Raw genomic sequence first — 22,564 nt, 5'->3', positions numbered from 1 at the left:
TTTGACGAGTCATAAACATGAAAATGGAGGAATTTGTGTGTTTAGAGTGTTAACACCCAAAATACACCAGGTGGCGCCATAGGCTAATAAATGAATTTGCTTGTGCAAAGCCCGCTGCAGATTGGTCAAAATGAATGTGATAAAAACGGTTGGAATTACACAAAAGTTTAGTGTTGATGTGTCAGAGCTCACTTTCAGTCTATTTTGGCATGCATATTTGCAGGTGTGCACAAGAAAATGCAAAGGTACCGTCCACAGATGCAAAAAAAAAAAATGCACTTGTTTATTGTTATTGTTTGAATTTCAACTCTTACTGGTTGAGTGTTTGAATTTCTTTACTCTTATTGGTTCTGGGCATTTTTGAGGTCGTTGTTCTCGCGATGATCACTACTTTGCATTTCTTTCAACACAACTGGTAGAGAAAATGGCGAGAAGAATGGAGAGAAAAATGGGATTGAAGGACGCGATTCAGCTCGTTTTAGAAAGTTCTGATTCCGAAGAAGAATTTAAGTCGGACGTTAGTTCGGAGAGGTCGGAAGAGGTTACAGAGTCTCCTCTTGGACTTTGGATGCCGGAGGAGGAAGAGGATGATGACGAAGATTACGACGATGAGCATGACGAGGAGTGGAAAGTGGACTCAGATGATAGCGGAGGTGAGAGCGAGGAGGAGGGGGGCCGAGATGAACACGACGGGGAGACAGAGGATGATGACAATGACGATCAGGGTGAACAAAATAGTGAGTGGCTCTCAAAAAAATAAAAAAATATTATGGTTTCCTATCCACGAAGTGGTCAGACATTATGTCCCCCCTTCCATTCCTAATCCCGGGCCAACACTCTACGCAGTTGCCAGAATCAGCAGCCCTGAAACTGCGTTTGATTTATTTTTCAATGAGGACATCATCCAGCGAATTTTGGACATGACAAACCTCCATGGGCTCAGGTCAGTCACTTCTTGGAGCACACTGACTGTCAGCGAGCTGCGTGCTTACTTGGGGCTGCTGATTCTGGCAGGGTTATACAAATCCAAGCATGAGGCAACGATCAGTTTATGGGACAAAGATAGCGGACGGTCCATATTTTCAAAAACTATGGCCCATGGACGCTTCTGCCAAATCAACCGGACAATTAGGTTTGATGACAGACTCCTCAGGCCACATACTCCTGCCGCCGGCGGGCACAGAGGTGGCCCATGTGTGTTTTCTATCACATGCTGGACATGTCTTGCTTCAATGCATTTGTGCTTTTTACCGTGATTTACCCTGAATGGAAACAGAAGAAAAGCTACAGGCAGCGGCTCTTCCTTGAGGAGCTAGGCAAGGCTCTAATTTGGCCTGTTGACGAAGTTATCACACCTTCAAAGGAAATGGCAGATTTTGGCACAAATTACAAGAACATAATAAAGCTATAATAACGCCCAGGGGTTAAACAATTTTTGCAAGCTATCATGTGTGCAGTTACGCAAACACTTTGAGCACTCCATTCAAATGACGGCTTTGTTTGGTAGCAAGTTTTTTTTTCACTTGATTTTCAGGCACGCTCAAACGTAATGCGCACTTCGCTTATTGACATTTTTTAATTTATTAATTAAAACGAACTTAGTAAAATTGAATGCTCAAGCCCTTGCCTGAAGTCATGAGCTAGCATTAAACAAAACGAAAAAAATGAAAACACTTTGATCAAAGATTTTCTGACTAGCAGGTCACATAGAGAGTTCAGGTGAATCACTCTTCTACTCACTCCAAGGCTGCAGGTTCACCCAGTCAGTTGCCTGCGTCTTCTTGTAAGTAATGTAGGATATAATATAGGACTGGAATAGCTCCTAAAATCCCTTTTGTTTATTGAATTTGTTCAGGTTCAACACTGGTTATTGCACACTATGATGTTGTACTTAGTAGTAAATAATCCTCGTGGCAAACATTTTGAATGCTGTATGGGTTAGCATGCATGCTACTTGTTACGCTAGCAAGCTGCTGAGACCATAGATAACCTATATTAGCAATAGAGCAAGCCTTGTGTTTGATTCCAATAAGTTCATTACTTAGAATTTATAATTGGGGCTCATGCACCCAAAAGCTGCCTAAAGCTGCTTCTGCACCCATGATTAGACCCCAGATAAGAAGAATACTTATGGCTGGATGGATGATGGATGGATTTATGTAGTCAGTTTTAATGGGCTCAGGTAACCTGTTTTGCTGGTGGTGGCTGTGCTTCCATTATGGGAATCTCCTAAATTATCATTGGAGCTGTAGCTACTTCTGTAGGTAAAGGGAGGGTGGTTTAATTCAAACACAACAATGTCAGCTACAAAACTATAATAATTTTAAAACCATATATGCACCGCCCGGAACCATAGAAAGTTTGAGGTTGCTTTATGGAGAAACACACTCCTCAATGATACAAACTTGTGTACGCTATGACTATCAACTCTGATAGAACGTGTAGTAAATACTAACAATAACTATCAAACTAACAATAATAAATGATACATGTAGATTTACAGGGATCAGTCAGTGGCTTAATGTGAACTGTGCAGAGAGCTGTGGCATAAACGATTGACTGCTACAGATAGCATTCAGTACTCCAAAACTAGACTCCTAGTGGCCGGAGGAAACCTCCACACTTGAAAGTTAAAAAAGAAGAAGATGAAAACTAATAATTACAGCAAAGTAGAGTTGGGTTAGCTTTAGTGAGAAAACAGGATTACATTGGAATTTGAGCACGACGACCCCACAGATTCATGGATTTTTAAAAAAAAATTTGTATAAATACTATAGCTTAATATTGTTAGCAGTGACATATAGTCCAGTTTACTATGTTCAGACATATGAGTTTGTTGGATTTTTTGGGGGGGAGATTTGGCAAACTATATATTTTTGGAAAGCTTAATTCCTAACAAATCAGAAAAGGTTTATTGCCTTTTTTTCTCTCTCTCTCGAGGTTTTTAAAGTAGCCATATTGGATCTTTAAAAATGACTACTTTCAAAAAACAATTTCTCAATAGCTCGCCTTCAAGATGATCTTAAATCATAATTGAAGTGGTCAAGCCCATATGTCTGGGGCCAAATAATCAAATGGAGCTAATTACATTGGAAATGAGACATGTATTTGTGGACATTTTGCGTTTTTAATCGTATAATGTATTGTTTTTATGTGATAAAATTGCATTAATGGTAGTCCTATTATTCTGGTAATCTGGACATGTATACATCTTCCAAAACATATGGAATATTTCCATATTGCATACTTTGGAATGTGCATACTCAAAAGTAATCTCACATAATCAGATTTCTTCCACTAGAAGCCCCTGACTACAGGAGGCTAACTCAAAACCAGACCAGTTGCCATGTTGACAAATGGTCCTTAAATGCTGGTTTTAATCATTGCTCATGATTCCACTGTCTTGATCTCAAATTTTGGGAGTAAAAAAAATAAATCAGATGATGTCAATTCAGTGGAAGCATATCTGATTAATCCAGAAATGTAGCTTTATCATTGTCAAGTCATTGTCATGTCCAAGCTAATACAAGTTAGAAAATTAGTGTTACTGCAAAGTGAATTATTATTATTTTTCTTTATCAATGTTATTTATCAATTATATTTTATTTCTTCTTTGGGAGTAGCTGTGTACTGTGTGAACCATCTCAGATCCACATATTTTGCTTTACTCTATGAATAGAGGTAGATTTCTGTTAACTGTTGTCAAATTGTCACCGTTCCGATTTTGGTTAAGGTTGGACTTAGCGTAGCGGGTAGAATTCAGCTCTGTTAAAAATGGTGACATTTCGGAATGACAGGTTATGTAATTGCAGGCCCATGCAACATTGTCTGTTAATGGCTGGTGCATTTGCTTGATAATTGCAGGCCTACATCAGAGTAACATGAGCAAGAGCCCCAGCTTCTTTAGCTAGGACTAGACAGCCATGGTCAGGAAACAACTACAGTCGTGATCAAAAGTTTACAGATACACTTGTAAAGAAAATCATATCATGGCTCTCCTGAGCATCCAGTTGTTTCTATAACGCAGATTTTTCTCTGATAGAGTAAGTGGAACGGATACTTTGTCACACAAAAAAAAACATTCATGAAATGTTCTTTTATGAATTTATTAGTGCTTAACAGAAAAAGTGAGCAAATTACTACATCATCAATACATGTCTCTTGGCCATTTTCACAATTAGGCACTTTTGGTAGCCATCCACAAGCTTCTGGTTGAATCTTTGACCACTCCTCTTGACAGAGTTGGTGCAGTTCAGTTAGATTTGTTGGGTTGTTGACATGGATTTGTTACTTTAGCATTTGCCACAATTTCTCAATGGGGTTTAATGCTACTGAACGTAGAATATTCCATTTCGAATCAAACAATCATCATCGGGGGCTGCAACATCAACTTTGTGATTGGAAGGTTTACTAATTGTTTGCATGACTGTTACTTGGTAATAATACTCTTGAGGCTGTCTGCATAAGATCTCTTGTGCGTCTTTCGAGTTTTCTTATAGTAAGATTCTGAAATTGTGACTGGCCAACAACCAGTTCAGGATGTACACCATCTCTTGTCTAAAATCAGCTGGGATTGACTCTAGTTCTCCCATATTTTAAACAGTTTGATGACCTAAAAAGAAGTTCACAAAATGTGTATTAATTACTGCTGTTGTTTTTTACTTATTGTATATTGTCTTTACGGTGCTCGCTTGTTTTTAGAGTCTGGGCTCCACTTTCACAAATAGAAGCAAGCAGCGATCTGCAGCACACACTCAATGGGAATATGTTGAGGTGGGAAGAGGAGCGGGACTAAAGCAATTTTTAACCTGCATATAAAGTTGGTTTGTTTGTATGTATGTTTGTAATACCGCTGTTCACTTACTGGATGGTGATGCGCATTTAAAGTTGGTTTTGAGCCCAAAAAAATTGTTAAAATAATGATTCTAATGTTAAACAAAGATCACCATAATGTGGTCACCGTGAACGTACTTACTCATTCATTTTGCAAAGTCACAACAAATAAACCAAGACATAAGAGAATCAGGCCCTTTCTAACTCTTTGGGTTGCTCGGAAAAGGATTGTATAAGCACTGTGCAAAAAATATATGATATGAGCTTTGCCTGTTACTTTGAGCCTATAATGGCGTACTACAGACAAAACTCCTTTCCTCATTGGAAGGAGGTATTGGACTCTCTTCGAATTCTGCCTCCATTTTCTTTTTACATACACCCAACACATCCCAGGACTGAGGAATGAGCTGGCTAGAGAAGCCAATCTGGAACAGCCAGGACACCCCAACGACGGTCACCAGAGAAACGAACGCAATCATAGTCCGAAAAGGAAAGTACTGCTTGATGACGCCATCTTCCTCCCTCCAGCCCGGGTAGAGCAGTACAGAAGGGACGCCGAGCGCTGGCTCGCCGCTCAGCACACGCAGCAGCCAAGCTACCACGTAGCCACTGATGGCACCGTAGGAATTTGCAGAACGGAGGTGCAACACACAAACCAGCTGCGGGGTCACGACGCAGTAGAGTAGGTCGGTCGTGAGCAGCCAGAGAGCAAAGATGCTGCTCTTGTTAAAGGCCAGACCGGTTCCAGCCACGCCTACCAGCAGCACACTAATCCGGATCACCCACTTCAGCTCTCCGTCTGATGCCTGCGGGTAAACAAACATCACGAAATTGCATTGCTGTTCTCACCCTGCCCACATCGACACACACCTGCTTCCTCAAAGTCGTCTTGTATATATTCTGTGTGAACATGGATGCCGATGACAGCAACGCTGAGTCCATGGAGGACATAACTGCTGCTGCTATAGCGCCGATGCCTAACAGTGACACCCAGGCGGGCGTGAAGTAGGACAGAGCCAGCGGCAGGACATTGCCTGCCTCTCCACGCTCATAAGGTGGGGGTAGACCGTATTCTGTTTGGTTCCAGTCTTGGAGAGAAGGAAAAGAGCGGAAGAGGCACAAATGGAGGCAGGGTGCGAACAAAATTAAATTGTCCACCCTCCATGTGTGAGGGTCTTGTGATCTCACTAACTGCATCAGCTAAATGTGTATAGCAGAGTTTTTGGAGATGTGAGTGTACCTGCACAAGCAGCTGTGATTCCAATGATCATTGAGGGGATTCCCATAATAAATGAAAAACCGGCAGCAGCAAAGCAGGTAAATTGAGCCTTTGATGACGAGGTTGCTGAAAGAATCCTCTGGAAAAGCGACTGAACAGCCAGTCCACCTAAAGCCTTAAGCATACGTAAGGATCAATCATATTAGTTACGCATGTTCAGCAACATGAATAGAATAATTTAAACTTTAAGGTGAGACACTAAAGAAACAAGAAGTGGCAACCACACAGTCAATCAGTTGATGCCAGACCAGTTGGTAATTGGTTTCTGGCTAATATCCCATTTAGTGATTATAGTCAGTTTCCTATGATGAAGTAAACTTATCTGACCACAACTAAAAAGTCATCTGTCCATTTTCCTGCATCCTCAAGCTTCACTTCTCCTATCCATGAGTTGATGTTTGACTGGTTGAAATGGGTTGTTTGTGAGAGGTCAGTCACCGCAGGACTGAGTGTTAAAAAGGGAACACATATCCACTAAAACACAAAACAATCATTCGTTATTCATAGGTACAAATAATTTTAAGAATACACAAATATTTACGACAAATGACTGCCTTGCCTCTCTTCGAAACAAACTACAATTACATTTTGGTAACATTTACAGGTACACTATTGTGAGCTCACCAGACTGACAAATATGAAGGACAGTTGGATGACATCAGTGTATGCAACTGCATAGAGGCCTCCTAAAACAGTGTAGATGATAGAGACGGCCGCAGAGATCAGGATGGAGATAGTAGATGACAGATCAAGGATTGTGCTCATTGTTGCCCCTGGAAATCACATGTAGGCTTTATTAAATTAAAGACAGTATTTTAAAAATGTTATTATGGGACTGCTTGCGGAGCAGCAGCTTCGCGCGGAGCAAGCAGGCACATATTGTTATTCTACCTAGGACAGTGGTTTATTATTATGGGACTGCTGAGCGTAGCAAGCAGCACATGTTACTATTCCTAGAAAAAGGGGTTTATTGTTGCGTAAATTATTCTTATATCATCTTCCACCGATTTTTCCGCTAAAATGCAGCCCGTACCGTAGATCGCACCGGGACAAATGAGGTATCAAACGATGCGGCTCGATCGGACTCAGTGCGGCATTATTTTTCTAGGAATTCCCACTTACCATGGCGACGCAATACCCCAAAAAGTGCCATAGGAATGAATGGGAAATGGAAAGACAAAATCACACACCTAAAGCACCTTTTTCCAAGACACGCTGCGCGTGCATACGTTGTCCGACCGATACGAATTTTAGCTCATTTTGTAGGAATTTTTCCCATCTTTAGCTCAGTGTCGAAATCTTTAAGGAATGAAAGCTCTCCCCTCTGTGCGGGTTCAAAGACAGTGAGTGAATTAGGCTTCTACCGCACTCTGTTGACCAATTAACTTTAGAGTGGCGGGAAAAAAGAAAAGTCTACTTCTATTTGCAAAAGTTTCACTTCAACTCGTCACCATGGCCACAATCTTTGTTCACTAGACGTCAAATTCTCACATTTTGTAGTCACGAGTGTCTTCTTTCAGACAAACTAACTTTCATTTGGCTAAGGTGTCATTTAGTACCTTTATTTTCACCTTAAGCAGGAGAAGTCGGACTAATTTGCCTGCCTTTTACATGTTAAATTCAGGCGCCTTCCTCTCTCCATTTCTGATAAATCATAAGTTTTCAACCTGCTCTCATTTGGTCATTTTTTATCCGATTAAGAAAATGAGAACATGCTCGTGTTCCCCAAACCCTTGCCGTTCTAACGAGTCATTTCTTGAATCTGTATCTTCAACCGTTAAGTCGCGAGAGGCTTTTGTTGAAGGGGTGCTTCTCTCATGCAATCTCAATGGAATGTGGGGCACGTGACTGCTCCAAGTCAAAAATGGGTATGAGTTCTTAAAGTGACAGTGACATATTTTTAGATTATGGTTAACTTCCACATTTCTTGACCGATTCCAGTCATTTAAATTTTAAACTGTTCAGCTCATTTACATTTTTTTAAATACATGTTCAGGGACAGTGAGATACTTTTAGTTGATGTTCATTATGGTTAACTTCCACATTTCTTGACCGATTCCAGTCGTTTAAATTTTAAACTGTTCAGCTCATTACCAAAGAGTCAGCAGTCCCATTCAAAATTTCCGCGGGGATTTTTCTAGTTATTAATACTATTGCTACAAGATTTAAAAAAAAAAAATACAATTACTCACCTAGACCAGCAAGGATGCAGGCTGCCCACAAAATATCACTGAACAAAGCAGGAAATAATATTGCTGTAGTGAACAATTGACCGTAGCGATGCTGAAATGGGTCCAACATGGTCACGTAGCGTTTGGACCTCATTGGTTTAGCAAAAAATAACCCCGCTGGAAAAACACAAAACATAGCAGGTCAATAAGATGAGTGTTAAGATGATTTGTATTCAAAATGTAAGATAACGTTTTGGACTACTCAGTACTGTTGAAGAAAATAATCTTTTTCTTCCTGTGTTCGTTTTCTTTCGGGTAGTGAGAATGTTGGTTATCCGAATACAGGCTGGAGATCGGTGAACAGTTCCTTCGAAGGTTTTATTTCTACAGAATATTCCGGGCACAAGCGAGCTCCCAGCAATGGTGGCAGCCTCTCGCAAGTGCAAAGTTACAGCGGACTCACAACATTCTTATACTATCTTGAAGGGGCGGTACCACAACGCCCCCTCCAACCAGCCCACCTGGAGTTCACCGGTCATGAGAGAAGACTTTAAACACATCGTTGATTACACACACTTCAACCACAGACAATGGCCCATTGTTGTAGAAATAGATGAGGTCCCAGTCATGACGATAAGACTTTAAAAACATCATTGATTACAGACATTTGGCAGAAATTGCGACATCACTCACAAAGACACACCCACAGATAAAAGTTCTACTGAGGAAATAAATAAATTAAAAGTTATGACTAAATCTGGGCAGAAGACCCTCTTCAGTACTCGCCACACAATTTCAAATGTAAAACACCAAATAAGTCATTTGTGTCCTAGCGAGTGCTACCTTTCATTATCCGTTCTTTGTACCACTTATCCTCACTATGGTTGCAGGTGTGCTGGAGCCTATCCCAGCTGAGTTTCGGAGCTAGGCTGGGTACATCCTGAACTGCTCTCCAGCCTATTGCAGCAGGGCGCATACAGACAAACAACCACTCACAATTGTTATGTTTTTCTTTGCGGACTACAAATGAAAACTAACCTTGCGCTGCAAGCTTAATTCTCGTGGTATATTGTGGAGAACTGCCTTGGGTGAATCAGAATTATCAATATGGCTATTGCTAGTTTAGGTGGACACAAGCATTATGCTAAATCTGGTGCAGCCACCTTTTTAATGTTACTGCACATAATAAACTAAGTAATAAACTAAACTGTAACTGAACTTACACTTACGGGCAATTTAGAGTGTTCAAGCCGGAATAGGCCTACCTGGAAAAAACCCACATAGGCACAGGGAGAACATACATGCAAACTCCACACAGGAAGGTCAAGCCCAGATTTGAACCCACAAATTCTGAACTATGAAGCAGACGTGCTAACCAGCTGAAAAAATAACAACAGTATCAGAGTCTACAATTATGGCAAAGAATAAGTTGAAGCCTAATGACAACAGACCACTTTAGTCAGAAGACATTGTCATGGCTTAAAAAAAGCCTCGTTTGTGAATCTGGGCCTAAATCACACAAGATCCAGATACTTACCACAAAGAAAATTCACAAGATATGCAAGAGGGCCAAAAGCCCAGAGAAGACCTTGAGCTGGAGAGTAAACAGCCTCAGCAGTTCCCAAAATGTAACCTCCACCAACCCATGTGGCTACAAAGCAGCACAAATGAAAAACACAAGACATACAATTAAAGAAAAGTGCTCTTATTAACATTCATGAGAGTATCACTAAATGAAAAAATGAGAGGAAGTATACCTGTCATGGTAAAAACACCAATCACGGCGTTGATTCTGCGGCCCCCGACAATGGTAATTTCGCTCTTCTGACCAGCACATTTCTTTTCCATTTTCTTCGACTTACGTGATGCCAGTATTCCAGTTGCCAGGACTATAAGGTAAAAGCCAGCGACAGCCACAAGTCCAGCCACATTCACCGCCATGCTTGCAACAATTGACACTAGAATGAGGACAAGGTTTCCGATCAGATGACTTGGATTATTCATTGGCTTGCCAATGTCAAACATGTTTACTGCCCTGAGGTGTCAAAGTAAGACACTTACTTTTTAGTATTCGTCTCTACTTGCATAACATAGTAGTTTGACTTTTATTGAAACGATATGCTGAACATGATTAAAAAACACATTTGCATTTAATAAAAAAAAAGTACAGAAATAAAAGGCTTACTAAAAGTAAATTACCAAACGAATGTGCTTTGCAAGAAAACATGTGAGGCTGGTGTGAGAAGCGGACACTGACACCCAAGTGACAAACTTTATTAACTATTAATAAAGTAACAAACAAACAGAGGAATGGGCGCGGCCATAGCTGAAACACAACACATTAAGGTTGAAAAAGAACAAAGAATTGATTATTAAAAACTTCTATGGCAAATAGTATAATCTCAACATTCTGTAACTGGCTTGTGTCTGGATCGAATGATCATGCAAATACTACAGGAGGAAATTTGAGTGAACGTTAAGGTGAAGAAATTCTGGCAAGATGTACTCAATAAAAGGTTAGTTTAATTTTGTCTGTGACAATCCTGTCATGGTTCTGTTTTCTCCCCCTCTGCAGTTCCGGAGCGTGGCAGCTAGGAGGCGGCAACATTGCAGGCGGAGGCTTGCTCACACACCTGACTGTCATCAGCTTGATTAGTCAACTGCCTACTTAACTAGCCTCTCCCTTTGTTCTGTGTGTGCCGGTAGAGTCCCTTGCCGTGAGCTTGCCGCGTTGTTACCTGTCTCCTCCCGCCATGCGCCACGATAAGGGATTTCCTGTACTCCAGTTGTTCTTTTTATTTTTTCTACCAGTCTCTCCCTGGTCAAAACGTAAGGTGATTTTTTTTATTGAGACTTTTGAGAACAAATAAACTGGACTTCCTGACGAACAGACCCCAACATGTCAAGATGGGCACCTCCATATCCTCCAACATTGTTCTCAACACCGGTGTTCCCCAGGGTTGTGTCTTGAGTCCAGTCCTATATACGCTGTACACCCATGATTGTATTGCCGCCCATGACTCCCAACACCCTCATTAAATTTGCGGCTGATACAACCATTGTTGGAAAAATCTGCAATGACGATGAAGCACCATACAGGGAGCACTGGCAGCTTGGTGTAGTGACAACCACCTCAACCTCAACACCAAGAAGACAAAATAACTCATCATCGACTTCCGTAAGACAAAAACCACATCACACACAGGCTCGCCACTTCCACGCCTGGAGGAGATCCACTCGAGCCGGCTCTTCCATCGGGCCACAAAGATCCGCAATGACTCACTCCGCCCACCCAGGACACATACATTTATCGAACCTCCCTTCCGGTAGACTCAGAGTCATGAGAACCCGCACCAACAGGTTATAGAACGGTTTCATGCCCATGGCTGTGAAGAGACAATCAGCATATGCACAAAGCTAATTACTTTGCGGCTTAACGGACCACTTTATTTACTTTATTATTACTTTATTGCCTCTTTTACAATTTGAGTATTCATTTATTTTTATTACTATTATTTCTCGGGTTAATTATGTCACTCGTTGCTGCTATTGAGATGCAACCAAACTAAATTTCGTTGTATTTTACAATGACAATAAAGCTTATCTTATCTAACTGTTGGCTCCTGTTTCTCTGCATCCTGGGTCCTGGCCTTGATTTTGTCTCATGGCACCTAACAGTAGGGATGGCAGAAATGGAACATTAAAATGATCAAATCATTTGAAACGATTAATTCACAAAAAGAATCGATGATTTGGAACGTTCGAAATATCTTCCCACAGCGACATCTGGTGGCCAAGTGTAAACTATTACAGTCAAACAGTAGATCAGTGTTGCCAGCTCCACAATTATCCGGTTGAAGTATCCTTGAGCAAGATACTGAACCCCCAGTTGCTCCGGATGCTGCGTCGTCACTAGGTGAATGAGTAGTCGAATGTAAAGCGCTTTGAGGGCCTTGTAAGGTGGAAAAGCGCTATAAAAATGAAGTAAGGAAACTAACTATTGGCTGTATGCCATCTTCTAATTTACGCAATTGGCAATTGAGCTATAACTGTAATGGACGCCATAAAAGAGAGTAATAATAAGGGAAACAAAAACTGAACCCCTTACAGTGAACATTTGAATAAAAACCAGTATCATTTCATAGCATGGCCATTGATTCCCAACCATCAGGTCACGTGTACCAAGGAAAATTCGCCAATGTCACTCACTTCAATGAAAAAGTAATTATTTACTACATTTTCACCTGCCTGTCTTTGGGTATCCATTTGAGTGTTGCTGACACATCTCTGAAGCACCCGCACATGTTCGACAGAGGGCTCTAGGACGGACTGTGATCCTCCCATCCTGGAAGCACGACTTCCGGTATCCCTGTAATGACGTTGTAAGGACAGTAGAGGTCGACAGTAGACCATTAAAGAACCTGTGTTAGTATAATAATGGTTTCTATCCCTGAACAAATTGAGCTATTATAGAAAATTTAATGTGTGAAGAACGTAAAGTCTTAGGACACTTCACAACTGTAAAATAAACAACAATAAATAGAATGTGGTTTTAAGGAAAATACAACCAGAAGAAAGACATGGAAATCAATTAACTCAACTGAACACAACTCAACTCATAGGTTAAATAATTGTGTACTGCTAGGCCAAAGGTGATACTAATTTGCCTACTAGTGGAAACAATGTTACTAAGACACAACCATTCTACTTGTACGCCCTAGTCGCTCTACTCATGCCTTGGATTGTCCAGTAACCAGTGAGGACAACAGTTCCCGACGATAGGAATCCATCCCTGCCGGTTCCCAAATCCACTACGCTTTTTCCTCCCGGCCACCTTATCCGGATCACTATGCGTGTGTGTAGTGTGTGCGTGCGTGTGTGCGAGTGAGTGAGAGAAGCCGACTCTTGTTTACAGCAGAGATTCCACGGAAGGCCCACTAACACACACGCACACTCACGCCGTGGGATTTTAGCAGCTGCAACGTGGACTTGTTTTTCCCTCTCCCTCGACGGCGAAAGAAGAAAAAAGACGTCGGTGGTGGAAATAGACGCGTGCGTACCCACGCTTTCAGCCCCATTCTGCTGTTGCGTGGCACATTTTCCCCGAGCCCACCCATTGGCACGACCACGACGGGCACCAAACACCGGAGCTGCTCGCTTGGCTTCCCGGCGTCAAGACACCCACCAGGCGGGCTTCATTCATTTTTTTGACCCTCAGTATCACCACGCAGCCGCCACCCTTCTTCTGTCTCGTTTTGGGTGTTTTTTTTCCTTTTTGCTCCACGCGTCCACGCGAGAGGCTTTTACGCCTGCTGCTGATGAGGAGGATGGTAGGGATGAGGGTTGAATTTAAGTGCTGATATATTGTGAGTTGAAACCCATTCTGAGGCCTTGTTGTTGTTATTGGAAGGAGAAGACATGGAGACTGAAGACGGGGATTACCATCATCGTGTTGCTGCTCCGATAGCGGGCAGTGCACTTTTGAGGAAATAATACTTAGTACATATACATATTTTTTGCATATGTTAATTTTATTTGATTTTTTATATATTTTTATTTAAAATCCCATTGGACAAGGAGCCAGCACAGCCATTTGGACTACAGTTTTTTTTTAATCGTTCCGGAGCTTTGTTGTATATTCCAGCATCCCATTGGATTTATCTTTATTATTGTGATTTTTTTATTTTTATTTTTAAGAAAAGGAAATAAGGATCATGAAAGCTGAGAAACTACTAATGGGCAGCAGCACTGTCTTGTTTTGGGCTGTGTTGACGACCCTTTCCACCATATGCATATATGGCGAGAGTAAGTGTCTTTTTTTCCTCAGTATTTTTCATTTAATTTTAATGTTCTTTTCAATTTAACACAAAGTGAGTAAGCACGATCGAGGAAACACCTTTTTAACGAAAGTGAACATCTTCAATAGAATATAAAAGTAGTAGTATTATTATCATTATTTACAATATCATTATTGTTATAAATGGAAAAACGTGATGTTAAATTAAGATTGGCTGGCCATATGGTGCGTTCAAATCCCCACGCGATCGTGGCAAAATTGTGCTTCACCGTGCGCAAGGTCGCCTGCATTTCGCCAGCGGTTTGTTATTATTATCATCATTATGATTATGTGATGGTTATTATTTGAAATAGTCACAGGAGTAGGACACACCTTAGTTGTCAAAAAAGCCCAGGATGACTCTGCAGCGTGGAGCTGAAGGTTACTACTCGGACCATGTGGCCATTTTGCTGCGTTCAGTGACACACATCTGATCTCATAGTCACACATCGACAAGATGGCTTTATGAACAGAATCAGCTTTTTTATCAACACCAGATGACGTTTTATGGGAACAAAATGGGCATTCTTATCACCAAAGTGAAGTGCATCATTTCCCTTTTGGGTGAAAATATAATTGTAATAATTGATCACCTTGACCCCCCCCTTCCAGCCAAAGAAAGATTAGGGAAGATAAGACATTACTCCATCACTGTTACCCACACTGTACTCCGCAGTCTCCACGTTGCTGCATCGGCCCTAAGTCTTTTATAACTTGGATGTGTGACCACAGTGCCTGGTCACTCATGAGTCGAGCAAATTTGTCATTTGTCATTATGTTGTAAGTCATTATGTGCCCCTGTGATTGGCTGTTGTACCTCACAATTCTCTTCAATCTTCTCTAGGTTGTTTGTTTACGTCTCGTTGTTCCGCGCGATGGATTCCGAGTAGCTCAATTGTTCCACTGGTATCTTTTAGTGGGGAAATATATTTACTTGGCGACAGGGGTTCAAATGCGGCATTTTTACTTTATTTTCCCACTCTGCTCGTTTCTTTAATGTGCGCATTCCGGTTAAATTGAATTAATCACCCTTTCATCTGCGACCGCCATCAACTTTCCTCGCCGCGGCATCCAAGAATGCGGCAAAAAGAAGCCTACGACCGGCAATCGCTGACAAGACCTTGGAAATAGAACATGCAAAAATAACCACTGGTTAAAACAAACGTGTTTCTGTTGTTTGTGTGCGCGTGTGAAGCCTTTAATTGTTTTTTGCTGTTCACGCCGCTAACTATTAGTTGTTATTAAATCGATGGCTGCCCGTGTTTGACCAATAGCGTTTTGGGGTCATTTGGAGCACAGGCGTCCTCTTGTCGGTTTCCGTGAAGCGCCCCCAGTGTTCCCCGCTCAATTATTTATGAAAGGGATTATGTTGCTCCGGAAAAACTAGGATGATTGTTGAAATAATCACAAGGCGGTTAGCACGTCGCTCCTGTTGGCCTTAATGAGGGCTCCGATATCAGTGACTTGTCTTGACTTGAAAGGTGCGAAAGAGTTCAAATGGGCTGTTTTAATGTATTCGTATGTCAGATACTCGGTAAACTGCGACACTATCCTGACTATATACAGGTGCATCTCAGTAAATCAGAATGTGGTGGGAAATGTAATTATGTTCAGTCGTTCAATTCAAAAAGTGGAATTTGCATATGAGAGTCACGACACAGTGTGAAATATTTCATGATTTCATTTGTAATATTTTTTGTTTATTTATCGTCGACGGCTAACCAAAAAAATCACATTGTCAGGAAATTAGGTTACTATAGAAACAAACAAAAATGATTTTCAAATAAGGAAAAAATTGGCCTCATGAAATCAAAATAATGTATCTGTAAAAGTACGACTTTCACTACTTTTGATTGAAATAAATTAGCTTTTCCAAGACGTACTGTAGTCACAGATGTTTGTTTTTTATCCTATCCATCATTATTTGCTGAAAAACTCAACTACTTCCTGTTTTTCTACTCAGACCAAATCCCGGTCTAATATAAACATCTTGTTTTGTCGCCATCCGTTGGAATCATGATGTTGCTGATCAGCCATGGACGGCGCAGCTGAAAAGCAAAAAAACTGCTCCACAGACTTACTTTATTAAAAAGAAACAAAAACCAGCAGGCTCCTCGGCATTGTTACGCGTCACGATAAGGGTACACATCCACGGCGTCATAAACATTGATGGCCGAAATGAAAAAAAGTGCAGCATATCCACAACAAAAACAAGGAGGCGCCACCCAGTGGTGCGGTGCCACACTGCGGATTGTTACAAGAGGAGCTTCATTTAGTCAGGCCTTAGCTGTGTTTCACAGTTATTTTGCTCGGTCCCTTGACTATTCAAATGTATTGCAAATGCACGTGATGACCTCATTACCCCAGCTCTAAGTGTCCTTTAGTTTAGTTGTTCGTGTCTTTTTCACTATCACGCTAAACCGCTACCTTAGCTGCACTGTTAGACACCACTGTTTTCACGTTGCTGCCCATAATCTCCTCTTGGATAAAATTTAAAAAAACGAGCGAACCCCTTTCATCACCGTTTTTGTTTATTGTCCGCATGTCTGATTCCGTCTGATGCGTTCAATTCTGTGTGTTTTTTGTAGTTTACCGTGCTATTATTCCGAAGTGCGAAACAAGCAAACGACGCTTGTAGTGTGTGTGTGTGTGTGTGTGTGTGTGTGTGCGTGCGTATGTGAGCGGGCTCGCCGGTTGACGCCAAACGCTGTCCTCCCCGGGCTGCCAGCTGAGCTTTTCAACGCTTAATTAAACACTTGATTTCAAGTGGAGCGTCCTCCTCGCTCGGGTTCGGTGCGTCCTCGCCGCCGCCTGCGGCAAATTGTGCAGGATGACTGCAAGCTCCTTCTCGTTATGTCACTTGAAAGCCGAGCTGATGTCCAAGATGAGAAACATTCGCATCGAAAAATGTGTTTGGCATAATGAAGGGAGACATGTTATGTATTTTTCTCACATTTTAAAACATAATGCCCTAAGGATCAAGAATTATAGCACATATTTGATGTTAGCCTAGCTGTTTTGAGGGGGCAGTCTGATCTCTGACTTCAACAAAGCAAGTGCAAAATAAAGTTTTATTTATTTGACTTTTTCAAGTTAGGTTAGTTTGACGGAGAACTAAGTCAAAAATCTTATTTGCAATATGCAGTTATGTTAGGTTATTGTATTTTGGGAATTTTCATTTAAGTTACTTTTTATTTAGTTTTGTTATTTAAATTTAGTTAGTTTTAATTAGTTTTCAAGGTGGTTATTAGTTTTAGTTTTTTTAATGCTTAGATTTAGTTTAGTTTCAGTATTAGTTTTCGACTTTTCGTTTAATTTTTTAATTTTTGAATGTGTATTACTTACACAGTATTTAACCCCTTATCGTAAAATGAAAACATCACTTCAGTGTGACACACTTTCAAACGTCTTTATTTCGGTTAATATTGAAATAAACGTACTTAAAATCACATTTAAAATCATCTCCACGGGCTCATGTATTAAATTAATTACCAAAGACTGAAACGGAGGACATTTTTGCTATAATTATAGTTAGTTTTAGTTAGTTTTGTAAAAATTAAATGTCGTTTCGAGTTAGTTTTCGTTTTTTTAAAAGCGTTTTCTTTTTTATTTTATTCGTTAACTGAAGTGTTTTTTGAATTTTCCCTTAGTTTTCGTTAACTAAAATAACCTTGGTAGTCACATGGTGTTCTGATTATTATCGTGTTTGTGGAATATGAGTTAAGCAGCAAAATCCACCCCTTTTTATCCATCTCAGGGGGCGGCCATTTTGCCCCTTGCCGTCGACTGAAAATGACATCAGAGTTGTTCGACCAATCATGGCTCAGCTTGCGAATGTCACATGAGCAAACTCAGAAAAGAAGTGAGTCGTGATTGGTCGACTGTGAAGTTATTTTCAGTCGACAGCAAGTGGCAAAATGGCCGCCCCCTGAGATGAATAAAAATGGGTGGATTTTGCTGCTTAATTCATATTCCACAAGAAAAATATTAATCGGTCAATGGTCACGTACTTCCATCCTACAAATCCTTGTAACCAACCATGTATGAAGTAGTGATGGAGTATGACGCGGAAATATTTGACACGCATGCTGGCCTTCCCGACAGATGGAAGATCTTTGCCGTGCCTGCGAGTGTCATGTTACTGTTTTGGGTTGCGGTACGGCCCCCACGCCACACAACCCCCACCCAGTGTTTGAAGTGAGGTCCGCTGAGGGGAAGTGGCCCAACAGACCGGCGGTCAGATGACTTCCAGTATGCCGAGGATTACGGCCATCTGATGTGGCAGGTGTTAAGGGGTGTTGATGGGACGGGACCGGTACCCCATGACGTTCCCGCTACGCGTCCACGTCTTGGCTTTTGTACTCTTTTCAAAACACTTCCTGCATTCTTTTGTAACGCTTTTTGGGAAGGGGGGGGTCAAACTCATTTATTTATTTATTTTCCCTCTGGAGAGCTCAGTATTGTTCATTCGGTACATGACATGACTTGACATGTCGTCATCATTGCTCTCATCATTGCTTTTTATTTTTATTTTTTAAATCTTTTTAATTTTTTATTTATTTTTTTTTTTTAAATTGTCAAACAAATTTTTATTGCGGGTAACATTCTGGTTTCCCTCTTCTCTGGTACTGAGAATTTTGCCCATAATTTATTTATTCTTGTCACGTGAAGCGTGCAAGCTTTATTTTTGTATTAGTGTTTTTTTTTGTATTGATATATATATATTTAAATAGAGTTAAATTAAACCTCCCAGTTTCTCAGTGCAGCAATATTATTAGTTGTTGATGATTGTCCTTGAACTCAACATGGCGCGAGAAAAGAATGCGGCTCCTAATCTAGGAGCTACATGGCCGGCGAAGGATGCAATTATGTGTTTTCCCAGAATGCTCTTGTGTCAGCGGCGTGATGATAAACAGTGCAAAAAAAACAACAACACACATTTGCTGTCCCCGAGTCTATATTTGACGCCGGCGACGTCGCCCGCTGTAAGGGATACTAATTTAGTTTAAAAATAGCCCCCCCCCCCCCCGTTTACACAATTCAAATCAGATTAGGAGGCTATTAAGCTTGCTTTCGATTAGCGTGCGGGGGTTGCAAAAGGTTTGAGCTTGTGATGGACGCCGGAGTTTGGAGGAGGGGCTAAAGATGGGATGCATTCAAGTTCTTCTGGTTTATGTCAATGAGTGAAAGTGAGGAACGGGTACTTCATTGATTTCGTTTCATTACAACTTCCTGATAATTTTTTTTTTGGGTGGGGGGGGGATATCGGCGGTGTGAAAGGTGGAGTTACTGTTCGACCATTCAAACCACGCACTTTGATGGAATTAGTTTCATTATTATAATAGTTTTTGATTTATCATCAGTTTTTATCTTGTTTAGGATTTTGTTGTCTCAATTCAGTTAGTTCTAATTAGTTTTTAAAGCAAGTTTGTTAGTTTTTATTTTTCCAAAATGTTTTATGTTAGTTTAGTATTTTTTTTACTAGTTTTAGTATTAGTTTTAGTTTTTTTTCAATGTATGGAGTATTTGGCGCGCGCAAGACGAAACAAAAAAAGTCACTATATGTAATGAAGTAAATGACTGTTAGTTTTATAAACGTAAGATGTAGTTTTAGTTAGTTTTAATTATTTCCAAAAGCATTGTAATTTTTTATTTTATTGCGTTCATGAAAATGATTTCTCACTTTATGATTTAGTTATTTTGTAATTTTTTTATTTACTTTACTTTACTTTACTGTATTAACTGGCCAAAAAAATGTGCTTTTTAAATTTTTATTTTTTTTAAAGCCCGTTATTTGGAAGGGAAAAAAGTGCAAAACTAGTTTTAAATAATGCCAGCCATTTCCTTTTGTACTTAAAGGGAAGGAGGCAAAAACGGATTCAACCTGCGGGCGGCCATCACAAACGCTTCCATCCGTTTCATGGAAATTATTGGAATTCCTGGTGGTTAACCTGGCTAATGAGACGGGGTGGGGGTTCAGGGAGGGGGCGTTAGCTTCCATTCTTCTTCTCCATCCTTTTATTTTAGGATTCCATTTCATTGTAATATTACCTGTTTTTCCCAATTAACTCGAGGAATTATCTTAATATTAAAACTTTTTGCCCAGTGCAGACCCTCTAGTTGCTCCAGACTGCCCCCCCCCTCCCCCCGATAGTAATAATAATGGCCTCATCAGGAAGTAGTGGGAGAGAGTTTCTCTTTTTACTAACAAACAAATTAGCCTTTGTGTGTGAGAGGCTCCATCCCCTTCCCCTCCCTTTCTCCCACCCGGAAAACTAAAAGAAACAAGAGAAGGAGAGCCCGAGGCCTCGAGTTTGATTGCAGTGAATAAATCGGACTCTATTTTGCTTTGTATGGTTGCAGTTGATCTGGAATTACAACCTCGCTCAGCTCATTCAGGGACTTTTGCGTGCAGATAACGGACCTTATGTTTACGGCGCCGCCGTGTGTTTTGACTTGATGGCGCAGTGAAGTCCAGTTGCTCGACTGGGGACACGCACACATTGTGACATCGTGCGGCAGTTAAGCCTCTGTAAGAACATAACAGGTTTAAGCATGCGTCGCCGCCTGTTGAGCGCCGACCTTTGACGTAAGGCAAAATGACCTGAAGAGCGAAATGCTTACGAGGTCTTTCGGGAAAAAAAATTATAAAAAAAAAAAGGTTGCTTCATTTTCTTTAATTTTTGAATAAAGACATTAGGAAAACAGATGCAAATAGCATAGCTCATGTCTTGTTTTTATTTATTTATTTTTTATTTTTTTAGCTTTAATAATCAAATTTAGGTACTGTACAAATATTTTGTTGTTGTCGAAATAGTTATTTATTTTTTATTTCTACATGATGGATTTCAGTCTTTGTGGGGTTGGTCCGGAACATCATCCCAGCGATGGACTCTCTAATTCCCTCCTATGTGGGAAAGGCGAGCCATAGTTGCCGATGTTCTGCCTCTCCCCTGCCAAAATTTCCAGTAAAGGCCAATTGCGTTATAAGAAAATAGTTCAGCGTTAATTCCCGCGTTGTAACGGATAGGGCCAATGAAAGGGACAGTCACTTGACGTCCATAATGAAAGCCGTCTTTATTGTTAACTTTTTTGTGTGAGCGAGTGTTTGCGGGACGCCTCCAGGCACGGTGGTGTCAAGTGACGATAAGTGACTCGGGTCTACTTGACGTCCGAAATGATGAACTGCCCGATGCTGCCAGTGCTTCGACCTGTTTAATACGAGAATAATCAGTTCACTCAATCATTCAGACTTCTAGCTTTTTCAATGCAGAGGATCAGAAACCTACTGTAATCGAACCCAAGATATGCCATTGTCAAACATACTATTTCTTTGATGAAATATGTTTCTGTATAAACAGTAGGCAAAAATATTGCGGTACTATGGTCTTATTATTAGAGCTCTGAAATGACTATTAATTAAACTTTTAGGTGAATAAAAACACAATTCAACCAGCCTGAATTGATACTATTTGTAAACAAAATTGTGTTGTTTAATACATGAATAATTGTTAACATTCTTGTTCTGTTTTATTTATTTTTAGTAAGTTACAATGTCCCATCACTGTTAAGCTATTTTTAGAACAGACCCGTGGGCTGTAACTAGTAACTAGTACCCAATGTCAAGATATATTATACTTACTTGACACTGTGCTACTTTCCTATTTAAGCAAGCCATTGGCAAGAGCACAAAACTGCAAAAAGATGAGAAGATTTCCATTGCGGCTAGGCCGATTATTGGCTAGACCGATTATCGGTGCCGATATACTGCATTTTGACAAATAACGGTATCGGCCTGTTTTAATAATCTGAGTGATAATGGCTCAAATCAGGAAATGACTTATTTAAATTTTCAGAGAGATACTGTTGACTGTATAAAACAGTAGGGAGTTATTTACTTGTTTAAATTTTAATGTAACTTTTTAAGAGATGCGGAATACTCTGCTCCCTGAACTTTATCTTACAATTTAAAATTTCAATAAATAGTGCATATGCTTAAAGACATTTCAATAAAGTTATGAATTGGAGTTCGTAACTTTTAAACTTTTGATGCCAATATTTCCCCCTAACGATCGGTGTAGTATTGGCTTTGAAAGAACCATTATCGGTCGATCTGTAATTTTGATTGGCTTTTTAATTTTTTTTCGTAAAGCACGTTGTGTTGCATTTTCAACATACAGCACTATATGAAAAGTGCTGAATTAATAAAATTTATTTGGTTTGTCTAGAAAAGGAGCTCCTGTAGGCCACATCTTGACCGACCAACTTGGCTGCAGTGCCTCACAATTTTTCTTTGCTAAAAATGCATTCTTAAAAACGTATTTTTTTTGGAGAGCTCAGTATTGTTCATTCGGTAATTTTACCGATTTGACATGTCATCATCATTGCTCTCTCTTTTTTATTTCCATTTTTTATATATATATATATATATATATATATATATAT

At 40.3% G+C, this 22,564-nt stretch overlaps 2 protein-coding genes across 3 annotated transcripts in view; one reads left to right on the top strand and one right to left on the bottom strand.

Moving 5' to 3' along the window:
- Positions 1-4,087: 4,087 nt before the first annotated feature.
- On the bottom strand, positions 4,088-12,615 carry LOC144053885 (high-affinity choline transporter 1-like). 2 transcript variants are annotated; one of them, XM_077568766.1, is made up of 9 exons: positions 12,528-12,615; positions 10,041-10,241; positions 9,821-9,934; positions 8,305-8,460; positions 6,737-6,885; positions 6,440-6,586; positions 6,074-6,227; positions 5,704-5,921; positions 4,088-5,639 (listed from the first exon to the last, which is right to left on the bottom strand). In XM_077568766.1, the coding sequence occupies exons 1-9, from the start codon at positions 12,547-12,549 to the stop codon at positions 5,118-5,120; spliced, it is 1,683 nt and encodes a 560-aa protein (XP_077424892.1). In that variant the 5' UTR covers positions 12,550-12,615; the 3' UTR covers positions 4,088-5,117. The 2 variants fall into 2 exon arrangements, with proteins under 2 accessions (XP_077424892.1, XP_077424891.1); XM_077568765.1 differs by having other exon boundaries at positions 12,532-12,610.
- Positions 12,616-13,115: 500 nt separating this feature from the next.
- igf1ra (insulin-like growth factor 1a receptor) overlaps positions 13,116-22,564 on the top strand; it is a 95,061-nt gene continuing 85,612 nt past the window's right edge. Inside the window, exon 1 of the mRNA XM_077567878.1 lies at positions 13,116-14,088. Within this exon, the coding sequence (XP_077424004.1) occupies positions 13,998-14,088 (91 nt within the window). The 5' untranslated portion in view covers positions 13,116-13,997. The remainder of the gene's footprint in view (positions 14,089-22,564) is intronic.

This window comes from Vanacampus margaritifer, chromosome 6 (assembly GCF_051991255.1).
Source record: "Vanacampus margaritifer isolate UIUO_Vmar chromosome 6, RoL_Vmar_1.0, whole genome shotgun sequence".
NCBI classification, from domain to species: Eukaryota; Metazoa; Chordata; class Actinopteri; order Syngnathiformes; family Syngnathidae; genus Vanacampus; species Vanacampus margaritifer.
The sequence above is the reverse complement of the archived record's forward strand: the minus strand, read 5'-3'. Positions and strand labels throughout refer to the sequence as shown.

Bases quoted from the DNA above. Each gene is read 5' to 3' on its own strand.
- LOC144053885 (XM_077568765.1), bottom strand. From the start codon at position 12,568: ATGTGTCAGCAACACTCAAATGGATACCCAAAGACAG. The intron at 10,242-12,531 runs GCAGGTGAAAAT...TCCTCATTCTAG, and splicing joins AAATGGATACCCAAAGACAG to TGTCAATTGTTGCAAGCATG. The intron at 6,228-6,439 runs GTCAGATAAGTT...CGTATGCTTAAG, and splicing joins CAGATGACTTTTTAGTTGTG to GCTTTAGGTGGACTGGCTGT.